General features: G+C 41.3%; 1 protein-coding gene across 2 annotated transcripts in view; it reads right to left on the bottom strand.

The window, feature by feature from the left end:
• Positions 1–3,188: 3,188 nt before the first annotated feature.
• Positions 3,189–22,870, bottom strand: part of LOC101091265 (RNA polymerase II elongation factor ELL2-like) — a 102,463-nt gene continuing 82,781 nt past the window's right edge. Inside the window, exons 1-2 of one of the 2 annotated variants that reach the window (XM_019824413.2) lie at positions 11,274–11,386; positions 3,189–5,461 (exon numbers count right to left, since the gene is read on the bottom strand). In XM_019824413.2, coding sequence (XP_019679972.1) covers positions 3,562–5,461; positions 11,274–11,281 — 1,908 coding nt within the window. In that variant the 5' untranslated portion in view covers positions 11,282–11,386 and the 3' untranslated portion in view covers positions 3,189–3,561. Of the gene's footprint in view, positions 5,462–11,273; positions 11,387–22,870 lie in introns of those variants that run through there. The other variant, XM_045051068.1, reaches the window with a different exon arrangement.

The following is a 22,870-nucleotide window of genomic DNA, read 5'->3' as shown; positions in this document are numbered from 1 at the left end:
GACCACCTCCTGGGATATGACTTTTTGACACCTCATTTGACCTTCTGAGTGTACAAATTGAGCAAGTGTTGTCTTACGGGTGTTTTATAAGAAAATAAATGTCTTTTTTTTTGTTCCTGAAGTAACATGAGGAATGATGTAATAAACTGGTTTAAAGAGGTGATTGTGAAAATGGTTATATGAAAAGAATTCTTTCCAAGTTTTTCAAAGGTGAGGATAGTTGCGGCAGACAGACTCGAAGATAGCCCCCGGTGATCCCACCTTCTGATAGTCATGTCCTTATGTAATCTTCTCCCTTTGAGTGTGGATGTGCTTTTAACCAACGTGGTTAAATAAGGCTTGCTTTTAAGCGATAGAGTATGGCAAAGGTGATAGAATGTCACTTCCACGGTTATGTTGCATAAGGTCATAACTTCCAGGGGCTCCTGGGTGGCTCAGTCGGTTGGGTGTTCGACTTCGGCTCAGGTCGTGATCTCGCCATTCAGAGTTCGAGCCCCTCGTCGGGCTCTGCGCTCACAGCTCGGAGCCTGGAGCCCGCTTCAGATTCTGTGTCTCCCTCTCTCTCTGCCCCTCCCCTGCTCTCTCTCTCCCTTTCAAAAATAAACATTAGAAATTTTTTGAAAAAAAAAGATTATAACGTCCATCTCGCTAGTAGACTCTTTAGTAAAGCCCACTACAAAGTTGTGAGCTGCTCCCATGGCAAGGAACTAAAGCCCCTCTCCAGCTACCATCGTGGAAGCCACCGAGACTGAAGTCCCAAGCCCGAAAGGAATTGATTAAATCTTGCCAATAACCCCAGAATTGATATTAGAAGTGGACCCTTCCCCATTTGAGCCTCAGATGACACCCCAGTCCTGGCCAATCATCTCCAGTGCAGCCTCATGTGAAATCCCGAAGCAGAGGAACCCCCAGCTAAATTGTGCCAGGGCTTATGACCCACAGAAACTGTGAGACGGTAAGTAAATGCTCGTCATTTTGAGTTGCTAAGTTTGTGGCAGCATTATGCAGCAACAGCATCATAGCAATTAATTGCAATTGCCTTTTAGTAAGTGTCCATTATACATCAAGCTACCTATGTGGTACACATGTAGGGAGGTAGGGAGGTGGTATATTTTCTATTTTGAAACATAGCATTTATGAGCATCACGGCAATAAAATTAATAAACCAGCCAGTGATTTTAAATACTCTTTCTTTTCTGTGGAATTATTTATACATATTTTCTGACTGTACTTTTATTTCAGCCCTTCCACTCCCCATTTTAAGTCGATATACCTCCAGTCTGAATTAGCACGATACTTTTATAAAGACAAAAACTTTTTCTGACAAAGCGTGGGGCCCGTTACAGATAAGAAAGATAAGAGAGCTAGAAGTTAGGTCCAGAGAAAATATACAGATGGAAACATGAAGAGAAAAGATAGGGATTACAGAAGTGACCAGAAGAGACATAAGGAACATGAAAAGAAAATGAGAAAGAATGGGGGAGAAGCAATATTTACAGAAATATTAGTAGAGAACTTTCCAAGCCTAATGTACTGCATCAAACCAGTTTCAAGAGGCACTCTGAACCCCGAGCAGGATGAATAACAAAGATCACGACTAGATACATCTCAATGACACTACTGAGAACCAAAGACAGGAAGGAAAGCCGAAAACACATGTAGGAAAAAGACACAGGACCATCAGTGGAGGAACAATAAGATTGACAGCTAAGTCCCTCCGCATGAATGAAACCAAACAGAAATGGAATTCTAGTTTTATGCTGCCAACCAAAGCAACCACCGACTTAGAATTCTGTATCTAGTTAACCCGTCCTTCAAACGTAAAGATCGACTGGCAGGGCATGCGCACCAAACTGAGAGGATTCGCTTCCAGCAGAGCCTATGTTAAAGGACAAAGAGAGCTTTTTATGAAAAAAAGAAAATCATCTCAGTCATAAATAAGAAAATGGAGGAAAGCCTGAAAAGCAATGGAAAATGCATATGCGTCTAAATAAATATTGACCGTACAGAAGCAATAATAAATTCCTGTGGGGTTTAAAATAGAGAGAGGAGAATACAGGGCACCTGGGTGGCTCAGTCAGTTAAGCATCCAACTCCTGATTTTGGCTCGGGCCATGATCTCGCAGTTTGTGAGATCGAGCCCCACGTCGGGCTCTGCGCTGACAGCACAGAACCTGCTTGAGATTCTCTCTCTCTCCCTCTCTCTCTGCCCTTCTCCCACTCATTCTCTCTCTCTCTCTCTCAAAATAAATAAATACTTTAAAAATAAAATATGTAGAGAATAAAAAGACACGAACATAAGAGCACAAATGACAGAAAGGGATAAATGTGGAAAAAAATGTTCACAGCAACATTGTGGGTAGTAACAAAAGCTGGGAAGCAACCCAATCTCTCATCACAAGAGAACGGATAACTAAATTATGCTGAGGTCACATGACGACTCAACAGAGAAGTGAGAAAATGAATAAGCTACAGCTTTCTACATCAGCATAAAGAAATCCCAGAAACCTAAGAATGACTGAAAGATCTAAGGTGACGACTACAGGCAGTATGACATCATTTTCACAAAGATAAAAAAACTGAACAATATACTGTTTAGGGATGCTTATAAATATAGTGGAAGTATTTTTAAAAAGCAAGGGAAAGGTAAAAGTAAATTTGAGGAAGTGTTTGCCAGTTCTTGGGAGACGCAGGGACGCAGGGTAGATGACCGGAAAACAAAGGTAGCTATGATAGCAATGGGAATGTTCTAATTCCTAAGTTGGTGGGTAAGTTTCTAAGTTTTCATTTTATCACTAGGCTTCGTATCATACATAACCTATTCTTTGGTATGTACCAGTGGTCTTTGGGATGTTGGAGACAAATATCTAGTGAGGACAGGACTCAAATCTTTGAAGACATTTAAAAACTTAGCCTGGGAAACGATGTTTCCTATTGCAAATGATAGCGCTTTGAAAAGACGACACAATTTGAATTGTTAGCTCAAAGTCTTTGCATGTTTGAGCACATAACGTGTTCCCTAACATAAATGCAAGGAACAGTGTCAAGCAAGGTCAACGAAGAAACTTAAAGAAATGAAAATGGGTACTGTTCGAAGAATCATGGTATTCTGTGCAAATTTCTAAACTTCTATGTTTTAAGGATGCTTTTGCATTAAAGGTCAGAGAAAAAGACGCTATGACTTCATATTACTCATTGGAGGCTTTTATTTTTTTAAATGTGACTCAAAGATACTGAATCCTTGGTATGTTTTTTTTAAGGGAGTGAAAACACAAGTTTTAGGTGTAAAAAGGATCATATGAGACAGCTTCAGGGGTACAGAAAAGCAAAGGAAAAAGAAACGAAAAAGAAAAATAACATAACATTAAAAAATACACAAACATAAAGCAACATAAAACCAAATGAACATAAACATCAAAAATGAACATTAAAATAAAGAGAAACATAAAAAGAAAGAAAAAATTAAAGTGGTACTCCTGAATGTTTCGACAGAGTGGTTTCATCCCTTTAGAATCCTAGAGCAAGTAATTCAGTATTTTCAACAAATCGGCTTGTGTTTATTTATTCTGATCCTAGCACTTGCTGCTGGTCGTAATCTTTTATTAATCTTTTAATGTGAGCCAGCTTGTTATAAAGGTACAGGCATCTTTGTTTTTCTCCACCATAATTGGGATTAATGCATTTCATCTTTTCATATTCCAGAGAGATTTTCTTATTAATTTCCTGATATTCTTTTGAGTCTGGAGAGAGGTGCTTCCTTTGGAAATCCAGCTTAGTAAATATTCGAGATAGACTTAGCATCTTGGTATGCAAGGCCTGATATTCATCATATTCTGCTCTAAATTCCTGCGCGTAGTGCTGCCGCTGCTCCAAAGACACTACAGTGACGTAGTGAGCCAAATAATCGGGGCATCCAGATGCTGACCAAGTTTCACCGGAAGCAGTGCACACTTCTTCAACTTCGTCATTAGGGTTTGGCTGCGCACTTTCCCCTCGTCGGTCCGGATCTGTCTTCTGTTCCTCCATCGTCTCCGTATCGTGCTCTTGCTTCTCTGCTTTGTGTTCTCTAAATTTATATTTGGACTTCTTGTAGGACATCACGTGCATTTCCTTCTTAAGCTTTAGAAACTTTCTTTGAACAGAGGTTGGGGGCAATGTTTCCAGGGTAGTATGTCTTCCCTGCTGCCTCGGAAAGATTTTCCTATTTCGACTAAAACTGTCAACGCCTGGGTCTTGAGTGCCAGGTCCTCCTGAAAAGCTACTAGAATTGCTGCTGGCACATGCAGGCTGAGGAGGATTTGGAAGGGGAAGGTGGGTGGGGGGCGGTGGAGGAGGGAGAACATTGGCAGTAGCTCCAGAAGGTTGCGAGAGGCCTACGGGAGGCTCTGCCCTGGTGTTAACGGAATGACTACTTGAGAGTGACTGTGTTGCAGTTGTCAGGTGAGATATTCGAACCTTTTTCCTTGATAAATTAATATGAGCTAAGTTGGAAAACTCGTCCTCCAATGTTTTAGCTGTAGCAGAACCTCCAGAAGATGCTCTGTGATTGTTGCCAGAAGCATGCTGAACTATGTCTGCTTTTCTGGAGAGCACCAACTCCAACGACTGCCTGTCTAGTTCACTATACCCAGGCCAGTCTTTGTGGACCTCTTTAAAAACGTAATCCTTTAAGGTATATGAAAAATTCTGAGTATTCAAATTGGCTACCTGCTGCAGAATTTCCCCGAGGGTGTTCTCGTCATCTTTGGTGATGCCGTCTTTCTGAAGCCGAAGAAGCAGTTCAGATTTCTTGTAGGCCTTCAGGGCCAGTAAGTGAATCACCCTATCCCTATATGGCCTCATGTGGACTCTGTTGACGACTCTTGACTTCCGAATCGTATATGCAGGGTTAATGGGAGCTGTTCTTTTTCTCTCAGGCACTGGATCTGGAACGATGCGTGGTGCTCTCCGAATCGGCGCTCTTTTCTCTCTCTGTAGTTTTCTGTTGTTTTTCCACTTGTTGGAGGATCCCTCCTCCGCTTGGGGCCTTGTCGCTTGTGTCATCTGATAACAGTCGGTTGTGTCACATGCCACCCTCTTATCTTCCGTCGAGTCCAGGCAACTGAGCAGAGAGGGGCCGTAGATTGAGCTCCTCTGTTGGCTCTGGTCTCGATAGCTGTTGTCACCCGCATTTGACCACAGAAAGTTGCACCTGTATTCTCCAGTGGGTGAATCGTTTGGGGGAGTTTTGATAAGCTCTTCCAGTCCTTCAAACTCAAGAGAAGCTTGAGGGGGTGCTGTATTCTCGTAGTTCTGATAAGAGGCAAGTGCCTGACTGGTGGGTCTGGTAAGCTGCAGAGGAAACACAGCGACATCGTCCTGCCTCGGCTCTAGGCCATTTACCTTCTCTACTGACACTCCTGCCTCCTGGTGTACCACTTGACCCAGCACTCTGCCTCCGTGGGCTGCCATATAGTCATATCTGCGAAGATCAAAGTGCGAACAGTCATATACTTTAAAAAGCGAGAATTCTCTTTGGCAAAACTTTTATTTCTTATCGCGATCATTTCTGAAAACCGCAATTCTAAAAGATTAACCACTGTGACAGTAAATGCTATCTAACATAAACAAATAGAAATAGAGAGAAATTAAAAAAATAAGAGATTTCCCCCAACGGAGCCAACGCACGGAGTGCCTGATTGAGATGGAAGCTGGAGAGGTAAGGCTAGTTATAAAGATCTAATCTCTTTCCAGTGTTCTCCCTTTCACATTTTAGTTTGCCTTTAGGAGGAACTGTTAACCCTCACTGGAAAGTGCTAGATTATTCTCTGAACTCAGCACAGAAAACTCATTTCCTCCCAGTAAATCCAATATCAAGTGGAGGTACTTGGTGAGGGGATTAATGGGTGGTACAAGCAGTCAGTCCTCCTGGCATTTACTCCGACGTGTAAGTGGCTGTTGAGTCCTTCTTGGGACTGGAGCCTGGCCTAAATCAACGGGGACTCCAGTCGGATAGCTAAAGATAGCATTTTGCAATAATAGTGTATAAAAGGCAAAATTTTAGAGTCACCTGTTTCTCTCTCTCAACCTCCCCTAACCATTACCAAAGAGTGGAAGGAGTTTCCATCCGCTTAGGTGGCCACTTGCGTCCATCACTCTGTTTCTTTGCACTCCTCCCCTAGAAGACGCGCAGCAAACCACAGGATGGTCCAGGTAAAATTGCCCATGCTGAAAAAAACTCTTGCAGCCAGGCGTTCTAGAGATGCACAGTTTCACCCCCAAACGTATTAGGCACGGTTCTCCCTCCTTACCCCCTTCCCACTGCCAGTCCATCTTATTGTCAGATTTGCCTACCCTACCTGATGGCATCACTCTACACTTCATCACTCATCTAGAAAAAGCTGAGCATCATCTTCCATCACTCCCTCAAAGATACTTTTCATTCATTTCCGTCCAAAACACCTAGTCAGCCGCCAAATTCCCCATTCATCCCACAGATAGTTAGTGAGGATCTATCATGTGAAGTCAGTGTTCTGGATGCTTGGGGATGTTGCAATGACCAAAAATCCCTTCCCTCATGATGCCTACATTGTTGTCAAGTTTTTCTGCACATCTCAAATCCACCCCTTCTTCTCTCATACTGCAGCCACTGTCTTTATTTAGGCCAAGAACATCCTTGCCAATATTATGTACTCTTCCTAAATTGCCATGTTGCCTGTAATTTTTTCTTGTTCTCAACCATATTCCAAATGATCAACAATCATTCCAATGAACTTTCCGTTAAAACAAGTGACGGTTCCCATTACTTAAAGAATAAAATTAATGCCAAGATGATCAACATCATGAATCCTCACTAATTATCAGGAAAAACCACAAAGACATATCACCTCACACCTGGTAGAATGGCTCTGATCGAAAAGACAAGAAATAACAAGTGTTGGTAAGGATGTGAAGAAAGGGGAATGCTTGCGTACTGTCGATGGAAATGTAAATTGGTGCAGCCACTATGAAACACAATATGGAGGTTCCTCGATCGATTAAAAACAGGCACCAAGGGGTGCCTTGGTGGCTCAGTCAGTGAAGCGTCTGACTCTTGATTTCGGCTCAGGTCACGATCTCACGGTTTGTGGGATTGAGCCCCACGTCGGCCTCAGCACTGACAGTGTGGGGCTTGCCTGGGTTCTCTCTCTCCCTCTCTCTCTCTGCCCCTCCCCTGTTCACACACACATGCACATGTGCTCTCTGTCTCAAAATAAATAAATAACCTTTAAAAATAGAAATGCCATATTAGCAAGCAATCCCACTTCTGGGTATATATTCAAACAAAACGAAAATGAGACCTCAAAGAGATATCTCTACACCCATTTCAGCATTATTCACAATACCCAAGACATGGGAAAAAGTGTCCATCGATGGATGAATGGATAAAGAAAATGTGATATATGTGTATTCAACCATGAGAAAGAACATTCTGCAATTTGTGATCTGGATGGACCTTATGACATGGAGGGCATTACGCTAAGTGAAATAAGTCAGACAGAGAAAGACAAATACCATATGATATCACTTATATGCGGAAGCTGAAAGCGCCAAACTCATAGAAACAGGCTAGAATGGTAGTTACCATGAAGGGTAGGGAAAAAAGGGAGATATAGGTCAAAGATACAAACTTCCAGTTATAAAATGAGTAAGTTCTCAGGATCTAATGGGATCATAGCAATTATAGCCAATACTGTATTACATAATTGAAAATTGCTAAGCGAATAGATGTTTTTTTTAAGTTTATTTATTTTGAGAGAGAGAGAGAATGAGTGAGGGAGGGAGTGAGGGGGGTGGAGAGAGAGAGAGAGAGAGAGAGAGAGAGAGAGAGAGAGAATCCCATGCAGGCTCCTTGCTGACAGTGCAGAGCCGGATGCAGGGCTGGAACTCACGAACCGTGAGGTCATGACCTGAGCTGAAACCAAGAGTCAGATGCTTAACCAACTGAGCCACCCAAGCACCCTCGAGTGAATAGATCTTAAATGTTCTCCCCACCTAAAAGCAATGGCAATTAGATGTCATGATGCAGGTAATAGCTAATGCAATGTCGGTAATTCTTTTGCAACATATAAATGTATCAAACCAACATGCAGCCTACCTTAAATTGACACAACGTTAGATGTCAGTTATTTCTCAATAAAGCAGGAAAAAAGGAGACAAAATTAAACCACTTTGGTATGGCATACGGGACCCTTCTTATTCTGTCTCCAATCTACCTCGGTGCTTGTACTGTGTATCTAAATGCTACATCGATCTGTTCACTCTTCTCTGAATATGCCCCCAAGCTTGTTCCTATAGTAGCCTTTCACTTGATTTCCTTCTGCTCACTAATGTTCTCCCCCCATCTTTGCTTGCATTGTTCCTTTACTCTATTCCTTTCCTTGAATGACCATTCTGTCTAAGATAATAATATATGCACATGCCCGCTCCAGTGTTCTCTTTCTACTCTCTCTTCTTTATAGAATATATACTACGTAAAATTATGTTACGTATAACTGTTTAACGGAAGTCACCCTTACCAGGATATGAGCTTCATGAGGGCTTGGATTTTATCAGTCTTTTGCACTGCTGTGTCTCCAGTGCCTAGAACAGTGCCTGGCACACATAGTAAGGACTCAGTACATATTGGTTGATCAAATGAATACACCAAAGCCCTCAACTTTTAAATCTCACTCGTGTTGGGTTCAGCCAGTTAAATTTCTACTCAACCTTAAAAACCTAGCTCCAATGTCACATCACAGGAGATTTTCCTCTATGCAAAATGAGTACGTCCCTTTATTACAACCCTAGAGCACTCTGTCTCACCTCTATGAAAAACACCACAAACTGTATCACAAACTGCATCACTTGTGTGCCTGTCACCTCCACTAGACTCTGACCTCTACAAGTCTGGCAACTACGCTTTACTCAAATTTGCATGATGCTTCCTTTTTGTCCCCAGTACCTCACTCTGGAAGTAGCAGGTGTCTAGCAGAAGGCACTCTCTCCAAGTTTGTCGAAAGAATGAGTAACAGTATGTTTGCATTTCTCCCAGCAAAGATAGATTACTGTCACATCAAGAAGTTATACTAAGTCTGTTAACGTCAGAGAAATGTTCTGTTCTCCTTTAAGATTTTTTTCATGGTCCTGTTAACTTCACAGTATATTTGTATTTTGAAAAGTCAAATCACTGCTGCAGAGAGAATGGAAAATGGTTCCTCAGAAAACCAATGAACTGCTGAAATACATTCAGCAATATAGCGTTCTAATGTATGCACAAATGCTTTGTTTGATTCTTCCTGGAGACCTCTAGTAGACACGGAAAGAGATAATATATCCTTCGGTATCTTTAAGTCTGCAGCCTTTGGGAGGACAAATAAAATAACGACAACAGCCCGACCCAGCAGAAATAACGACAACAAAATATTCCTCAACATAAGACTGGGAAGTGGGGCACATCATGACAAAAAGTACAACATGGTATCGATAGACATAAAAGAAGACTCAAAAACATGAAGAATTCATGCTTTCTGAAAAGAAAACTGAATACCGTAAGAATGCCAAGTAATATTAAGTTACGACATGCATTTAGTACAGTTACAGAGACAGCTTGAGCAGGATTTTTTTCTTTAAATCCGTCAAGACTATTCTAAATTCAACTGTAAGAAAATCTAAAAGAATTTCACAGAGGAGAGTAAGAACGGGGCGTTAACCCTACCTGAGATAATAACATAAAGATAGAGTAGTTAAAAGTGGGACTAGCCTAAGAAGAGATGGAAAATAAATGATAATCAACAGATACCTGAGACACAGAGCCCAGGAATTGGCAGATGATTTAAAAGACCATCAGTGATCAACGTAGAAAAAGCTAGATTCCATGAACGTTGCTGAAGACAAATTGTCAACATGTTAATAAAAATATAAAATTGGGATCTCCCTTCATACTATATTCATATTATAGAACGAATTCCAGATTTATTGAAGAATTAAAATATGAAGCCGTAAAGCAACAAAAGACTTGAAACTTTAGAGTAATGGCAATAATCACGTAGAAAAATATGAGCATAATTTATTACATACAAACTAATTATCACATAAACAACACTCACATTTTATCTCAAGCCCCAAAATTGGTATCAAAGTAAGGAAGGCTTGAAGACTGATACTAGATATGTCTGTTTGGAGACACGCAGGACAATTTGTTTGCATGGGCATAAAGAAAAAGTTAATCGATCAAATTATTGAATACTATCCTAACTTTCTGATTAAGGAGGTAGCAATAATAAATTATGTTCCAACAAAATTGAATTTCTTTTGTACGTTGTCTAGCCTGCCATGTTGTTACTACCACGGAATAGACGTTGATTTCCCAGGGCACTATGCGATCGGATGGGAATAACAAATAAAATGACCACCCAACTAATATATTTTGAAAGGTCATTGGACAATCGCTGTCCCATTTTGTCAAGCCACTCGTAAATCTACCCAGGTTCTCTAGCAAATGCGGAAGCGGTTAAAATGACAAAACATCATTAATCCATCTCAAAGTAATATACAGTTGACCCCTGAACAACACAGGGGTTAGGAGTTCCAACCCTCTGCACAATGAAAAATCCACACATAACTTTGGGTTTCCCCAAACATTAACTACTAATAGCCTATTATTGACGGGAAGCCTTACCAATAACAGAAATAGCCGATTAACACACATTTTGTACATTACATGTAGTATACACTGTGTTCTTAAAGTGAGCTAGAAAAAAGAAAGTGTTAAGAAAATCATAAGGAAGAGAAAACACATTTACAGTACTGTATGTATGTACATGTGTATATATACACATACATATATATACACACACACACATATACATTATGTGTGTGTATATACGTACGTGTGTGTATATATACATATACATATATATATATATATATATATATATATGCGCCACACAAGTGCAGCTACACAGCTCAAACCTGTGTTGTTTAAGGGTCAACTGCACTGATTTCTTATTACACTTTGATGGTACTTCAAAACCTGCCTTTGACCACTGCTACTCAAACCAATGAGCCCACCGAACCACAACCTCTGGACAGTCCTGTGTGAGAGAGCAGGAGGCATGGGGAGCTATGCCTGTTCATTTACACCAGGCGTCCGGTATCTCATGGATACCCACTCTATAGCCATGTTCTGGCTTTGTAGTAAACTTTGAATCATTCTTACTAGTGGCCAAACCTCTTGAGGCCTGGCCTAGTTTAGAACTCATCCCATTTCTCACCTATCCATTGTTTTTTGTCATCATCCAAATTACAAGCTCCAAGAGAGCTCTACTTCCTTCTCCGTGTGTCTTCACACTTCTCTGAATTTCTGTCGTTAGGTATCTATCCACATCCCTACCCTTCTAGAACTCTGACATCATAGCTAGCAATCTCAATATTCTCTACCTCTAACCTTAAAGCGAAACTCCGTTTTCCCCCAAGGACGCTACTTTATCTACAGTCCTCTCAAAATAAGCCAACTTGTTTTCTCTGACTCTTTCACCTCAGGGTTGACACATATATGCCAAAGGCATATATAGTAATATATACGCTAACAGCATTAATGGCTTTGACAGGCAATATTTCCACTAAAATTTGAAAAGCCCAGACTTGCATGTATCATGCTCACGTTTTTGGTCCATGTTTCTGTGTCTCTATATAGTCTGATCAGAGATGAACCTTATTCTTCAGGTGACTATAATGCTTCTTGATTTTTGAGTCAGAATGTCATAGCCTTGTGGAATAATCTCTTCCATATTCTCAAATTTCTTCTCTTAAAATTTTTCACAGTAAACTGCTGCAGTGCTGTGATACGCTTTCTTAAGGCGACAGTGGAACAGACAAGACAATTGGAAATGCTCTCATTAAACCAGCACCCGGACTATGATTAATTTAGCACTTCCCTTGGGTAGAAACCCTTTTAAGGGAGGATTCTGTCCCTACCTTCCTAAAAACTCCCTGAAATCCCCTTGCACTTAATGCTTGTCCTTGTTTCTTCCAAAGCCATGTTGAATTTGTTTTTCCTGTCTGGCTTGGTAGAGAGTGAGAAAAGCCCAATATCAAGATCTCCCAGGAATCTGAGATAGTAGCCATTCTCCTACATGTGGACGGATCTCCTCAACAATGGTAGTCATTTAACTCTTCATTTCTCTCCAAGTGGTTTTCGTCTGTCCATTAAGAACAGAATATTATAAGTACAAGTATTTTTCAAAGCACCGATCATAGCTCTAAAAACGCCTCCTTGCTCAGTAAAATGCCATTAGGACTGAGCTTTTCACAATCATGTAGTAATCTTAGCCAGGCTTACCTAGCCCATTATCAAATGGCATTGGGGGCAACTGTATACACATATTGTGCTCCAGGAAAGCCCAGCATGCATAGGGCCCATTGGATATTTGCCGGATCGATGCAGTAACTCTGTGTTCTCTTTTTTTTCACTTTCAAGTTTTTGTTTAAATTCCAGTTAATTAACATACAATGTAACGTTAGTTTAAGGTGTAGAATTTAGCGATTCATCATTTACATACAATGCCCAGTGCTCATCCCCACAAGCGCCCTCCTTAATGCCCATCGCCCATCTAGCCCATCCCCCCACTGACCTCCTCTCCAGTTCCCTCAGTTTGTTCTCTGTAGTTAGGAGTCTGTTTTCTGGTTTGCCCCACTTTTTTTCTTTTTTCCCCTATTTTAATCAGTTTTGTTTCTTAAATTTCACGTCTGAGTGAAATCATATGGTATTTATAGATCTCTGACTCACTTACTTCACTTAGCATAATACTCTCCAGCTATATCCACGTGGTTGCAACTGGCAAGATTTCATTCTTTTTATACCTGAGTAATATTCTACAGTATATATACCTCGTCTTTATCCATTCATCAGTCGATGGAAATTTAGGCTCTTTCCATAATTTGGCCATTGGTGATACCGCTGCTGTAAACATCAGGGTGCATGGGGCACTTCAAATCAGTATTTTTGTATCCTTTGAGTAAATACCTAGTAGTGTAATTACTGGATCATAGGGTAGTTCGAATTTTCACCATTTTGAGGAAATTCCCTACTGTTTTCCAGAGTTGCATGATGTTGAGTGAGCATCCTTTCAGGTGTCTGTTAGCCATCTGTAGGTCTCCTTTGGAAACATGTCTGTTCAGGTCTGCTGCCCATTTTTTAACCGAGTCATTGGTTTTGTTGGGTGTTGAGTTTTATAAGTTACTTATATATTTTGGATACTAACCCTTCATCGGATATGCCATTTGCAAATATCTTCTCCCATCCGCAGGTTGCTTCTTAGTTTTGTCGATTGTTTCCTTTGCTGTGCAGAAGCTTTTTATCTTCATGAGGTCCCAATATTTCATTTCTGCTTTTGCCTCCCTTGCCTCAGGAGACATATCTAATAGGAAGTTGCTATGGCTGATGTCAAAGAGGTTACTACCTGTGTTCTCCTCTAGGATTTTGATGGTTTCAGGCCTCACATTTAGGTCTTTAATCCATTTCAAATTTATTTTTTTTTTCGTATGGTGTAAGAAAGTGGCCCGTTTTCATTCTTTGGCATGTTGCTGTCCAGTATTCCCAACAGCACTCGTTGAAGAGACTGTCTTTTTTTTCCACTGGATATTCTTTCTGGCTTTGTTAAAGATTAGTGGACCATATAGTTGTGGATGCATTCCTGGGTTTTCTATTCTGTTCCATTGATCTATATATCTGTTTTGGTGCCAGTACCATATTGTCTTGACCACTACAGCTTTGTAATATAGATTGAAGTCCAGAATTCTGATGTCTCCAGCTTTGGTGTTTTTTTTTTTTTTAATGTTTATTTATTTTTGAGAGAGAGAGAGAGACAGAGCATGAGCAGGGGAGGGCAGACAGAGAGGGAGACACAGAACTTGAAGCAGGCTCCGGGCTCTGAGCTGTCAGCACAGAGACCAATGCGGGGCTCGAAATCACAGACCATGAGGTCATGACCCGAGCCAAAGTCGGACACTTAACTGACTGAGCCCCCCAGGCACCCCTCCAGCTTTGCTTTTCTTTTTCAAGATTGCTTTGGCTATCTGGGGTCTTTTATGGTCCCATACAAATTTTAGGACGGTTTGTTCTAGCTCTGTGAAAAATTCTGGTGGTATTTTGATAGGGATTGCATTAAATGTGTAGATTGCTTTGGGTAGTATAAATGTAAACATTATTTGTTCTTCCAACCCACGAGAATGGAATGTTTTTCCATTTCTTTGTGTCATCTTCAATTTCTTTCATCACCGTTTATATATGGTTTTCAGAGTACAGGCCTTTCACCTCTTTGGTTATGTTTATACCCAAGTATCCTATTGCTTTATTGTGCAATTGGAAATGGGAATGATTCCTTCATTTCTCTTTCTGCTGCTTCATTATTTGTATACAAAAGTGCAACAGATTTCTGTATGGTGATTTTGCATTCTGCAGCTTTACTGGACTCGCATATCAGTTCCAGCATTTTTTTTTTTTTTTGGTTGAGTCTTGGGTTTTCTACACAGAGTATCCTGTCATCTGCAAATAACGAAAGTTGGACCTGGTCCTTGCTGACTTGGATGCCGTTTATTTCTTTTTTGTTGTCTGATTGCTGAGGCTAATTATTCCAGTATTCTGTGAAATAATAATGGTGAGAGTGGACGTCCTTGTCTCGTTTCTGACTGTAGAGGAAAGGCTCTCAGTTTTTCCCCATTGAGGATGATACTAGCTGCGGGTCTTTCTTGTATGGCCTTTATGATGATGTTCAGGTATGTTCTGTCTATCCCTAGTCTGTGGAGGGTTTTTATCAAGAATGCATACTGTACTTTGTCAAATGCTTTTTTCTACATCTATTTGCAGGATCGTATGGTTCTTATCCTCTTTCTTACTGATGTGATGTGTCACACTGATTGATTTGCAAATACTGAACCACCCTCATGACCCGGGAATAAATCCCACTTGATTGTGGTGAATAATTCTTTTAATGTACTGTTGGACTCAATTTGCTAGTGTTTTGTTGAGAATTTTTGCATCCATGTTCATCAGGGATACTGGCCTCTAGTTCTCTTTTTTAGTGGAGTCTGTTTTGGGAATCAGGGTAATGTTGGCCTCACAGTATGAGTTTGGAAGCTCTCCTCCCATTTATATTTCTTGGAACAGTTTGAGGAGAATATGTATTAACTCTCCTTTAAATGCCTGGTAGAATTCCCCTGGGAAGCTATCTGCTCCTCGACTTTTCTCTGCTCAGTGATTTTTGATTACTGATTCAATTTCTTTGCTGGTTATCAGTCTGTTCAAGTTTTCTATTTCTTCCTGTTTGAGTTTTGGTAGTTTATATGTTTCTAGGAATTTATCCATTTCTTCCATATTGTCTGCATTGTCGGCAGATAATTTTTCATAATATTATCTTATAATCACCTGTATTTTTGTCGTGTTCGTTGTGATTTCTCCTCTCTCATTTGTGATTCAATTTATTTGGGTCCTTCCTCTTTTTTCAACAAGTCTGGCTGGGGGGTTTTCAATTTTATGAATATTTTCAAATAACCAGCTGATCTGTTCCACTGGGGCTTTCTTTGTTGCTGTTTGCATTTATTTTTGTTCTATTCTTGATCATTTCTCTCTTCTGCTGGCTTTAGTCTTTGTTTATTGTTCTTCTTCTAGCTTCTTTAGGTGCAAAGTCAGGTTGTCAATTTGAGATTCTTCTTGCTTCTTGAGGTAGGCCTGTATTGCTGTATCCTTTCTTATGACTGCTTTTGCTGTATCATGAAGGTTTGGGATCATTGTGTTTTCATTGTCATTTGTTTCCATGTATTCTTAAAATTTCTTCTTTAATTTCTGGGTTGACCCATTCATTCAGTAGCAGCATGTTATTTAACCTCCATGTGTTGGTGGTCTTTCCAAATTTTTTCATGTGGTTGACTTACAGTTGCATAGCATTGTGGTCAAAAAAATATGCATGGCATGGTCTCCATCTTTTTGTACTTACTGAGGTCTGATTTGTGACTTAGTATGTGATCTATTCTGGAGAATGTCCCATGTGCACTTGAAAAGAATGTGTATTCTGCTGCTTTAGGAGGAAATGTTCTGAATGTATCTGTTAAATTCATGTGGTACAGTGTGTCACTCATAGTCCTTGTTTCCTTGATTTTTATGCTTAATCTGTCCATGATGAAAGTGGGGTGTTAAAGTCCCCTACTATTATTGTAGTATTATCCATGGACTTCCTTTATGTTTGTTGTTAACTCTTTCAAGTTGGGGGCATAGATATCTCCAACTGGTAGATCTTCTTGTATAGTCCCCTTTATTATGATATAGTGCTCTCCTTATTACAGTCTTTGGTTTATAGACTAGTTTGTCTAATGTAAGTATCGCTCCTATAGCTCTCTTTTGATATCCACTTGCCTGATGAATGTTTTCCCATCCCTTCACTTTCAATCTGCAGGTGTCTTTAGGTCTAAAATGAGTCCTTTATAGGCTACATATAGGTGGATCTTGTTTTTTTTTATCCATTCTGACACCCTATGCCATTCGATTAGAGCATTTGGTCCATTTGCATTCAGAGTAATTAGAGACAGATGTGTATTCAGTGCCATGTTACTACTTGTCTTGACATTTTTTCTGGAGATGTTTTCTGTTCCTTTCTAGTCTTTGTTGCTTTTGGTCTGTCCAAAGAGTCCCCTTTAATCTTTCTTGCAGGGGCTGCTTTAGTGGTCATGAACTCCTTAAGTTTTTGATTGCGTGGGAAACTCTTCATCTCTCCTTCTATTCTGAATGATAGAATACTCTTGGCTGCAGATTTTTCCCATTCAGCCCTTTGAATATATTATGCCGCTCCCTTCCGGTTTTCCAAGTTTCTGTGGCAAGATCTGCTGCTAACCGTATCGGTCTTCCCTTGTAAGTCAGGGACTCCTTTTGCCTTGCTCGTTTTAGGATTTTTTTTCTCCTCAGTATATTTTTCAAATTTAATTACGGTACGGCTTGGTGTTAGCCAGCTTTTGTTGATTTTGATGGGAGTTCTCTGTGCCTCCTGAATCTAGATGTCCATTTCCTTCTCCAGATTAGGGAAATTTTCAGCTTTAATTTTCTAAAATAAACCCTCTGCCCTCTTTTCTCTCTCTTCTTCTTTTGGGGCTCCTATGATACAAATGTGATTACATTGGATGGAGTCACCGAGTTCCCTAAGTCTACTTACATAATCCAAGACTTTTCTTTCCATCTTTTGATCAGCTCTCTTATTTTCCACAATTCTACCTTCTATCTCACTTAATTGTTCCTCTGTTTCTTCCATCCTCGTCATTACATTGAGTCAGTTTCTTTTTTTTTTTTTAATGTTTGCTTATTTTTGAGAGACAGAGAACAAGCGGGGCAGGGTGGGGGGGACAGAGAGAGAGGGAGACACAGAATCCAAAGCAGGCTCCAGGCTCTGAGCTGTCGGCACAGAACCCGACGCAGGGCTCGAACCCACAAACCGTGAGATTGTGACCTGAGCCGAAGTCGGTCGCTCAACCGACTGAGCCACCCAGGCACCCCAAACACTGAGTCAGTTTCAAATCGCAGTTGCTGCATTTTTCATTTCAGCCTGATTGGTTTGTAGCTCTTTTGTCTGTGCGGTAAGAGTCTACCTGATGTCTTCTATGCTTTTCTCAAGCCCAGCTAGTATCCTTATGATTGTTGCTTTAAATTCTGAATCCATCATATTACTCATATCTGTTTCAATTAGATCCCTGGCCGTGACCTTTTCCCGTTCTTCCTTTTGGGATGAATTCCTCTGTCTCGGCATTTTGTCTAGGTTCCTATCTTCTTCTGTGTGTTAGCAGAGCCTGTCATGTTTCCGGCCCCTGCGAGAAACGGCTTTATGACGGAGAGGTCATATACTGTCCGGGGCCTGGCGCTTCGGGAAGCGTCTCTGCTGTGTTATGGCTGCTCTACCCCTCAGGGCAGTCTTTTGCAGTTTCTCCTTTCCGGTAGTGGGGAGTGTTCGGGCCTTGGGCAGAGCGTGGTGAATTCAACTGGGTGTTCTCTGGTCGGCTTGCTGAGACCTGATGCTGTTTTTCCACCAGAGCTGGAGCTTCGCAGAACTTTATGGTCAGGAGGCATGGTGCTTGCAGGGGTTTGTGATGGTCTTCTGGAGGATGGGCCGGCCGTGCTGGTTCTTAGGCACGCTTGCCTGAGAAAAGCAGTCCCAGCAGAGCACGAGGGGGGGGGGGGGGGGGGGGGCAGGACTTTGAGTAAGCAGATTAGGCAGTGTTGGTGCTGTGCTGTTTACCGAAGTTGATCTACGCCGAGGGGTGGAGGAGGGAAATGGCACCAGCCCACTCCTTTGTCCCTGGAGAGGGGAGTTCATGCTCACTGCTCTCAGGGAAGCACTTTCAGAGAAGCGATCGTTTCTCCTCCTGTGTCACAGGCATTTTGCAGATCCCTGATCCCACACTGTCTCTGAGTCACTCGCCGGCCTGGAGCGGCACAGTGTATCTCGGGCTCCACCCTAGCCAGGCCCGCTGACCAGAATTCCAAACTTCAGGGAGCTGGTGTGACAGCCACCCTGTGACTGATGCAGGTTTGACCCAGAAGGGCAGTCGTGCCAGAGCGCAGGGACCTTGGGATTTGGGGCAAGCCCAGTAAACAGCCAGCGTCCCAGTGAGCTGCCGTCAGCAGGTGTCTCTGCACCTGTGCTGAGGGGTAGGGGAGGGAAATGGCACCTGCTGGTTCTTTGGTCCCCAGAGAGGCAAAGCCACCTCTCACAGATGAGCTCCGAGAAGTATGAACAGTCTCTCCCGTGCCCCTTAGGCGACCTCAGATGGTACTGTCTCTGCCCCAGGGTTGTTTGCCTGTCTCTTCTCCAGGAGCAGAGCAGCGTCCTCGGGTCTCGATCACAGCCTCTAAAACCCCAGTCTTTGAGCCCTGCTGGTGGCAAAAACAGGAAATTCAGCCCCCCTCTCTCAAAGCCAATGGCTCCCGGGAAGTGTTCTTCTTGGGTGTATCCCTGTGTGCTCCCCTCTCTCTTGCTTTTCTCTGTGACCAGGGCTCCCTCCCGTCCACAGCGTCCACGATCCATTTCTCCCCCAAACCACATCTCTGCACTTCCCGCCTTTCTGGATGTGACCTCTTCTCTCCCTCCGGTTGTGCAGTTTGTTCTACGGGTCCTCAGGTCGATTTCTCGAGTATTCAGAATGATTCGATAGTTATTTAGCTGTGTTGGGGGACGAGGCAAACCTAGGGTCCTCCTACCGTGCCGCCACCTTAGCTGTCCCCTCCTGTGTTCTGTCATTTGTAGTAGCCCAAACCGGACATTTCCAAAGGACAAGATTCTAAACAGTGACTCAAGTTAGTTAGCATAACCTTTGAATACAGTTTGATCTGTTTTGGACTTCTGGCTCACAGTCACTTTCATAAAACATTTTCTTACAGTCCCTTTTATGAGCTTTCCTGAATTAAAAAAAAATACCTTTAAATATTTTGATACTCTTTTATTATTGATGCCTTCCATTTGAGATCACATTTTTATCAGGCTAGAAGAAATATTAAAGAGAAACAAACCCATTCAGATCATTCTGGGGAGTACCCATATTTTTAAATTATTGTTACACTGATGTTTTCATCCATTCAACTGATCCCCCATGATTGCGGCATTTTAAACACGGCTGAATTCAGCGTATTATACAAATGCTCTATGAGCAACCGCAAAGGAAAAGGATGTCTCTCTATGACCTTACCATAAACTGGACCAAACATTCGGACCAGGATTATCAAAAGAGAGCAAGTATACGGTATTATTCTTTATACCGTAATTTGACTAATTCTGCAGGTGTGCATTACACCACACGTTTCCTTCCTCCTTCCTTACACTCACAGAGACAGAGAGTGAAAGGACTTCAGTTCCTTTTATCCAGCCTCTTCTTTTTACAGCTAAAGAAACTGAGGCCCAGAAAGAGACATACCCTAGATTCCAGCATTTGCCAGATCTCAACTCATTCACCATACCAATATCCACATTTAGCGTATAGATGAAATCCGATAACCCCAGGAGCTAGAGAAGAAAGGGGCAGTCACGGCACTAGGACGAGAAACTCAAGGTTGTAGTTGGTTTAGAGTGTTCACCGTGGAAGAAAGTTCTTTCAGCTTGATCAGCCCAGCTGCCCACTCTGTAGCTCACTATGACGCGCAGTAGGCTGTTTGCACAGATCCATGAGTAATGAATTATCGTAATACTGACTTTGCTATAGGGTCATCAGAAAAAAATCACAAAACACTGAATCAACCGCACAGTTCTGTCATACCCAATTCGGCCAGGATCAGAACACGGCCACCATTGTCTGGAGGTGAACTGGATCCATGGAAAATTTGACCCCAATGTGTCTCTAGACAATGTAAATAAATTTCTTCTACCTCAGTTCTTATTTTTGATGACATTCTCTTTGGGGGACACCTCCAACATAATTCTACCACCGGCAATTTCCAGAAACCAATTACGAGGAAATTAGTTAGGAAACACTGGGAAGATTAAGGACAGAACAGTGACAAAAATTAATCAATTTCGACTTTGCTAATTTGTGACTGGATAAATCGAATGACAGTTGTTAGAAACCTCAGGTTTCGAATGGAGCTATATACCCTGAGAGAAATTTAAAATGACATCCATGGAAAACTTCATTGAGGCTGGGTGAGTTTCATTTAAAACGGGCCTTTCAGTATTTTATATATAAAATGGAATAGAAATATATTGATATGAGCATGTAATTATTGACTTCTATTATTATCCCCCCTTCATTTCCAGAGTTACTATTTACATTATGAGAGGAAAACATGATACAGCAGAATAATCCCAGCTATCCAATTAAGACAGACTTGGCTTTACATTTTGACCTCACTCCAATTATGAAATTAATTAATTTCTCTGAACTAAACACTCTTCATCTATAAAACAGAGATACTAACATTACCTCCCATAAAACATTTTTAGATGGAATTTTTTAATGTTTATTTATTCCGTGAGAGAGAAAGAGAGAGAGATTGAGAACATGAGCAGGGGAGAGGCACAGAGAGGGAGACACAGAATCCAAAGCAGGCTCCAGGCTCTGTGCTGTCAGCACAGGGCCTGATGCGGGGCTTGAACTCATGGACAGCGAGATCATGACCTGAGCTGAAGTTGGACGCCTAACCGACTGAGCCACCCAGGTGCCCCTACATTGAATTTCTCAACAAACGGTAACTGAATCATGTTTACAGGCTAGATAAAACCACCCTAACATCATCTCAGTGACTAAAATAAAAAAGACATTAGAAGTGTCAGATAGAGAACAAACTGAGGGCTGATGGAGGGAGGTGGGTGGGGGATGGGCTAAATGGGTGATGGGTATTATGGATGACACTTGGGAGCACCTTGGTGGTTCAGTCAGTTAAGTGTCTGACTCTTGATTTTGGCTCAGGTCATGATCTCACGGTTCACGGGATTGAGCCCTGTCACTGGTTCTACGATGATGACGGCATGGGGCCTGCTTGGGATTCTCTCTCTCCCTCTCTCTGTCTCTGCCCCTCCCCCACTCACACTTTCTGTCCCTCTCTCCCAAAGTAAATCAATAAACATCAAAAAAAAAAAAGAAAGAAAGAAAGAAAGGAGGGGACTTGTGTTGAGCACTGGGTGTTATACGTAAGTGACAAATCACTAAACTCCACTCCTGAAAACATCACACCATAGGTTAACTAGAATTTAAATAAAATTTTGGAAAAAAAAATAAGCTAAAATACATATTTTTTAAAATGTCGGACATATATAAGATACAGATTAGGTATTGTTAGTACATTGGCTGAGCGGAAATTAAGGCAGCGGTTCCAAAGAAAAGCCAGTTTCAATTAAGAATATTTTCGAAGGAGGAAAATTACTAATTTAACTCAGTCTTGACCACGAGTTCGTGACTTTTTAATATTCTGTGTACGCCATGAGAAGTACACAGAAAACACTTCTAAAATGGAGGAGGATGGTTGCCTTAAGGAACAGCATTTGTGTGACTGTTTCAGTTGCAAGCGGAATCAGCCATTTCTTTTCATGGCACGCCATTTTCCCTTGATACTAACAACTGACAAACTATGCCTCTGTCAGATACAGATATTGATCAGATACTTGCGCGAAAATGAACGTGAGCCTATCGCTTCAAGGAAAACCACTGCTAAAATTCAAGGTCTTCGGTGAAAATTAAAATTTTGAAAAACTTGTATCCACCACAGTAAGTGTGAAAGCTTCCTAATACCTAAACTCTCTTCTGATGAGATTGGGGATGTTAAAAACTATAATTATGTAGATATTAATCCAACTATTTGCCCAATGGAAATGAAAACACAGATCCACAGAATGTCAATCGGAGCTTTATTCATAATCAACCCGAGGTGAAAACAATGCAAATGCCCACCAGCTGATAAGTGGCTAAATAAATTCCAGTACACCACTTACTGTGATGAGTACTGAGTAATGTACAGAGGTGTCGAATCACTATATTGTACATGTGAAACTAATATAACCTACATTAATTATACGGCAATGTAAAAAAACAAATAATTATTTTAAAAATAAAATAAGGACACCTGGGTGGCTCAGTTGGTTACGCATCTGACTCTTGATTTCAGCTGAGGTGATGATCTCACGGTTTGTGGGTTCAAGCCCTGTGTCAGGCTCTGCACTGACAGCGTGAAGCCTGCTTGGGATTCTCTCTCCTTTTTTCTCTGCCTCTCTCTCTCTCTCTCTCTCTCTCAAAATAAATAAATAAACCTAAAAAATATTTTTTTAAATAAATTATGGGACATCAATGTAATAGCATAGTCAGCAATGAAAAGGAACTTGGGATGGGCAGAACAAAATGACCTTCTAAAGAT

The sequence above is a fragment of the Felis catus genome, chromosome X, assembly GCF_018350175.1.
Source record: "Felis catus isolate Fca126 chromosome X, F.catus_Fca126_mat1.0, whole genome shotgun sequence".
NCBI lineage: Eukaryota > Metazoa > Chordata > Mammalia > Carnivora > Felidae > Felis > Felis catus.
Note: the sequence above shows the minus strand (reverse complement) of the source record. Positions and strands in the feature narration are given on the sequence as shown.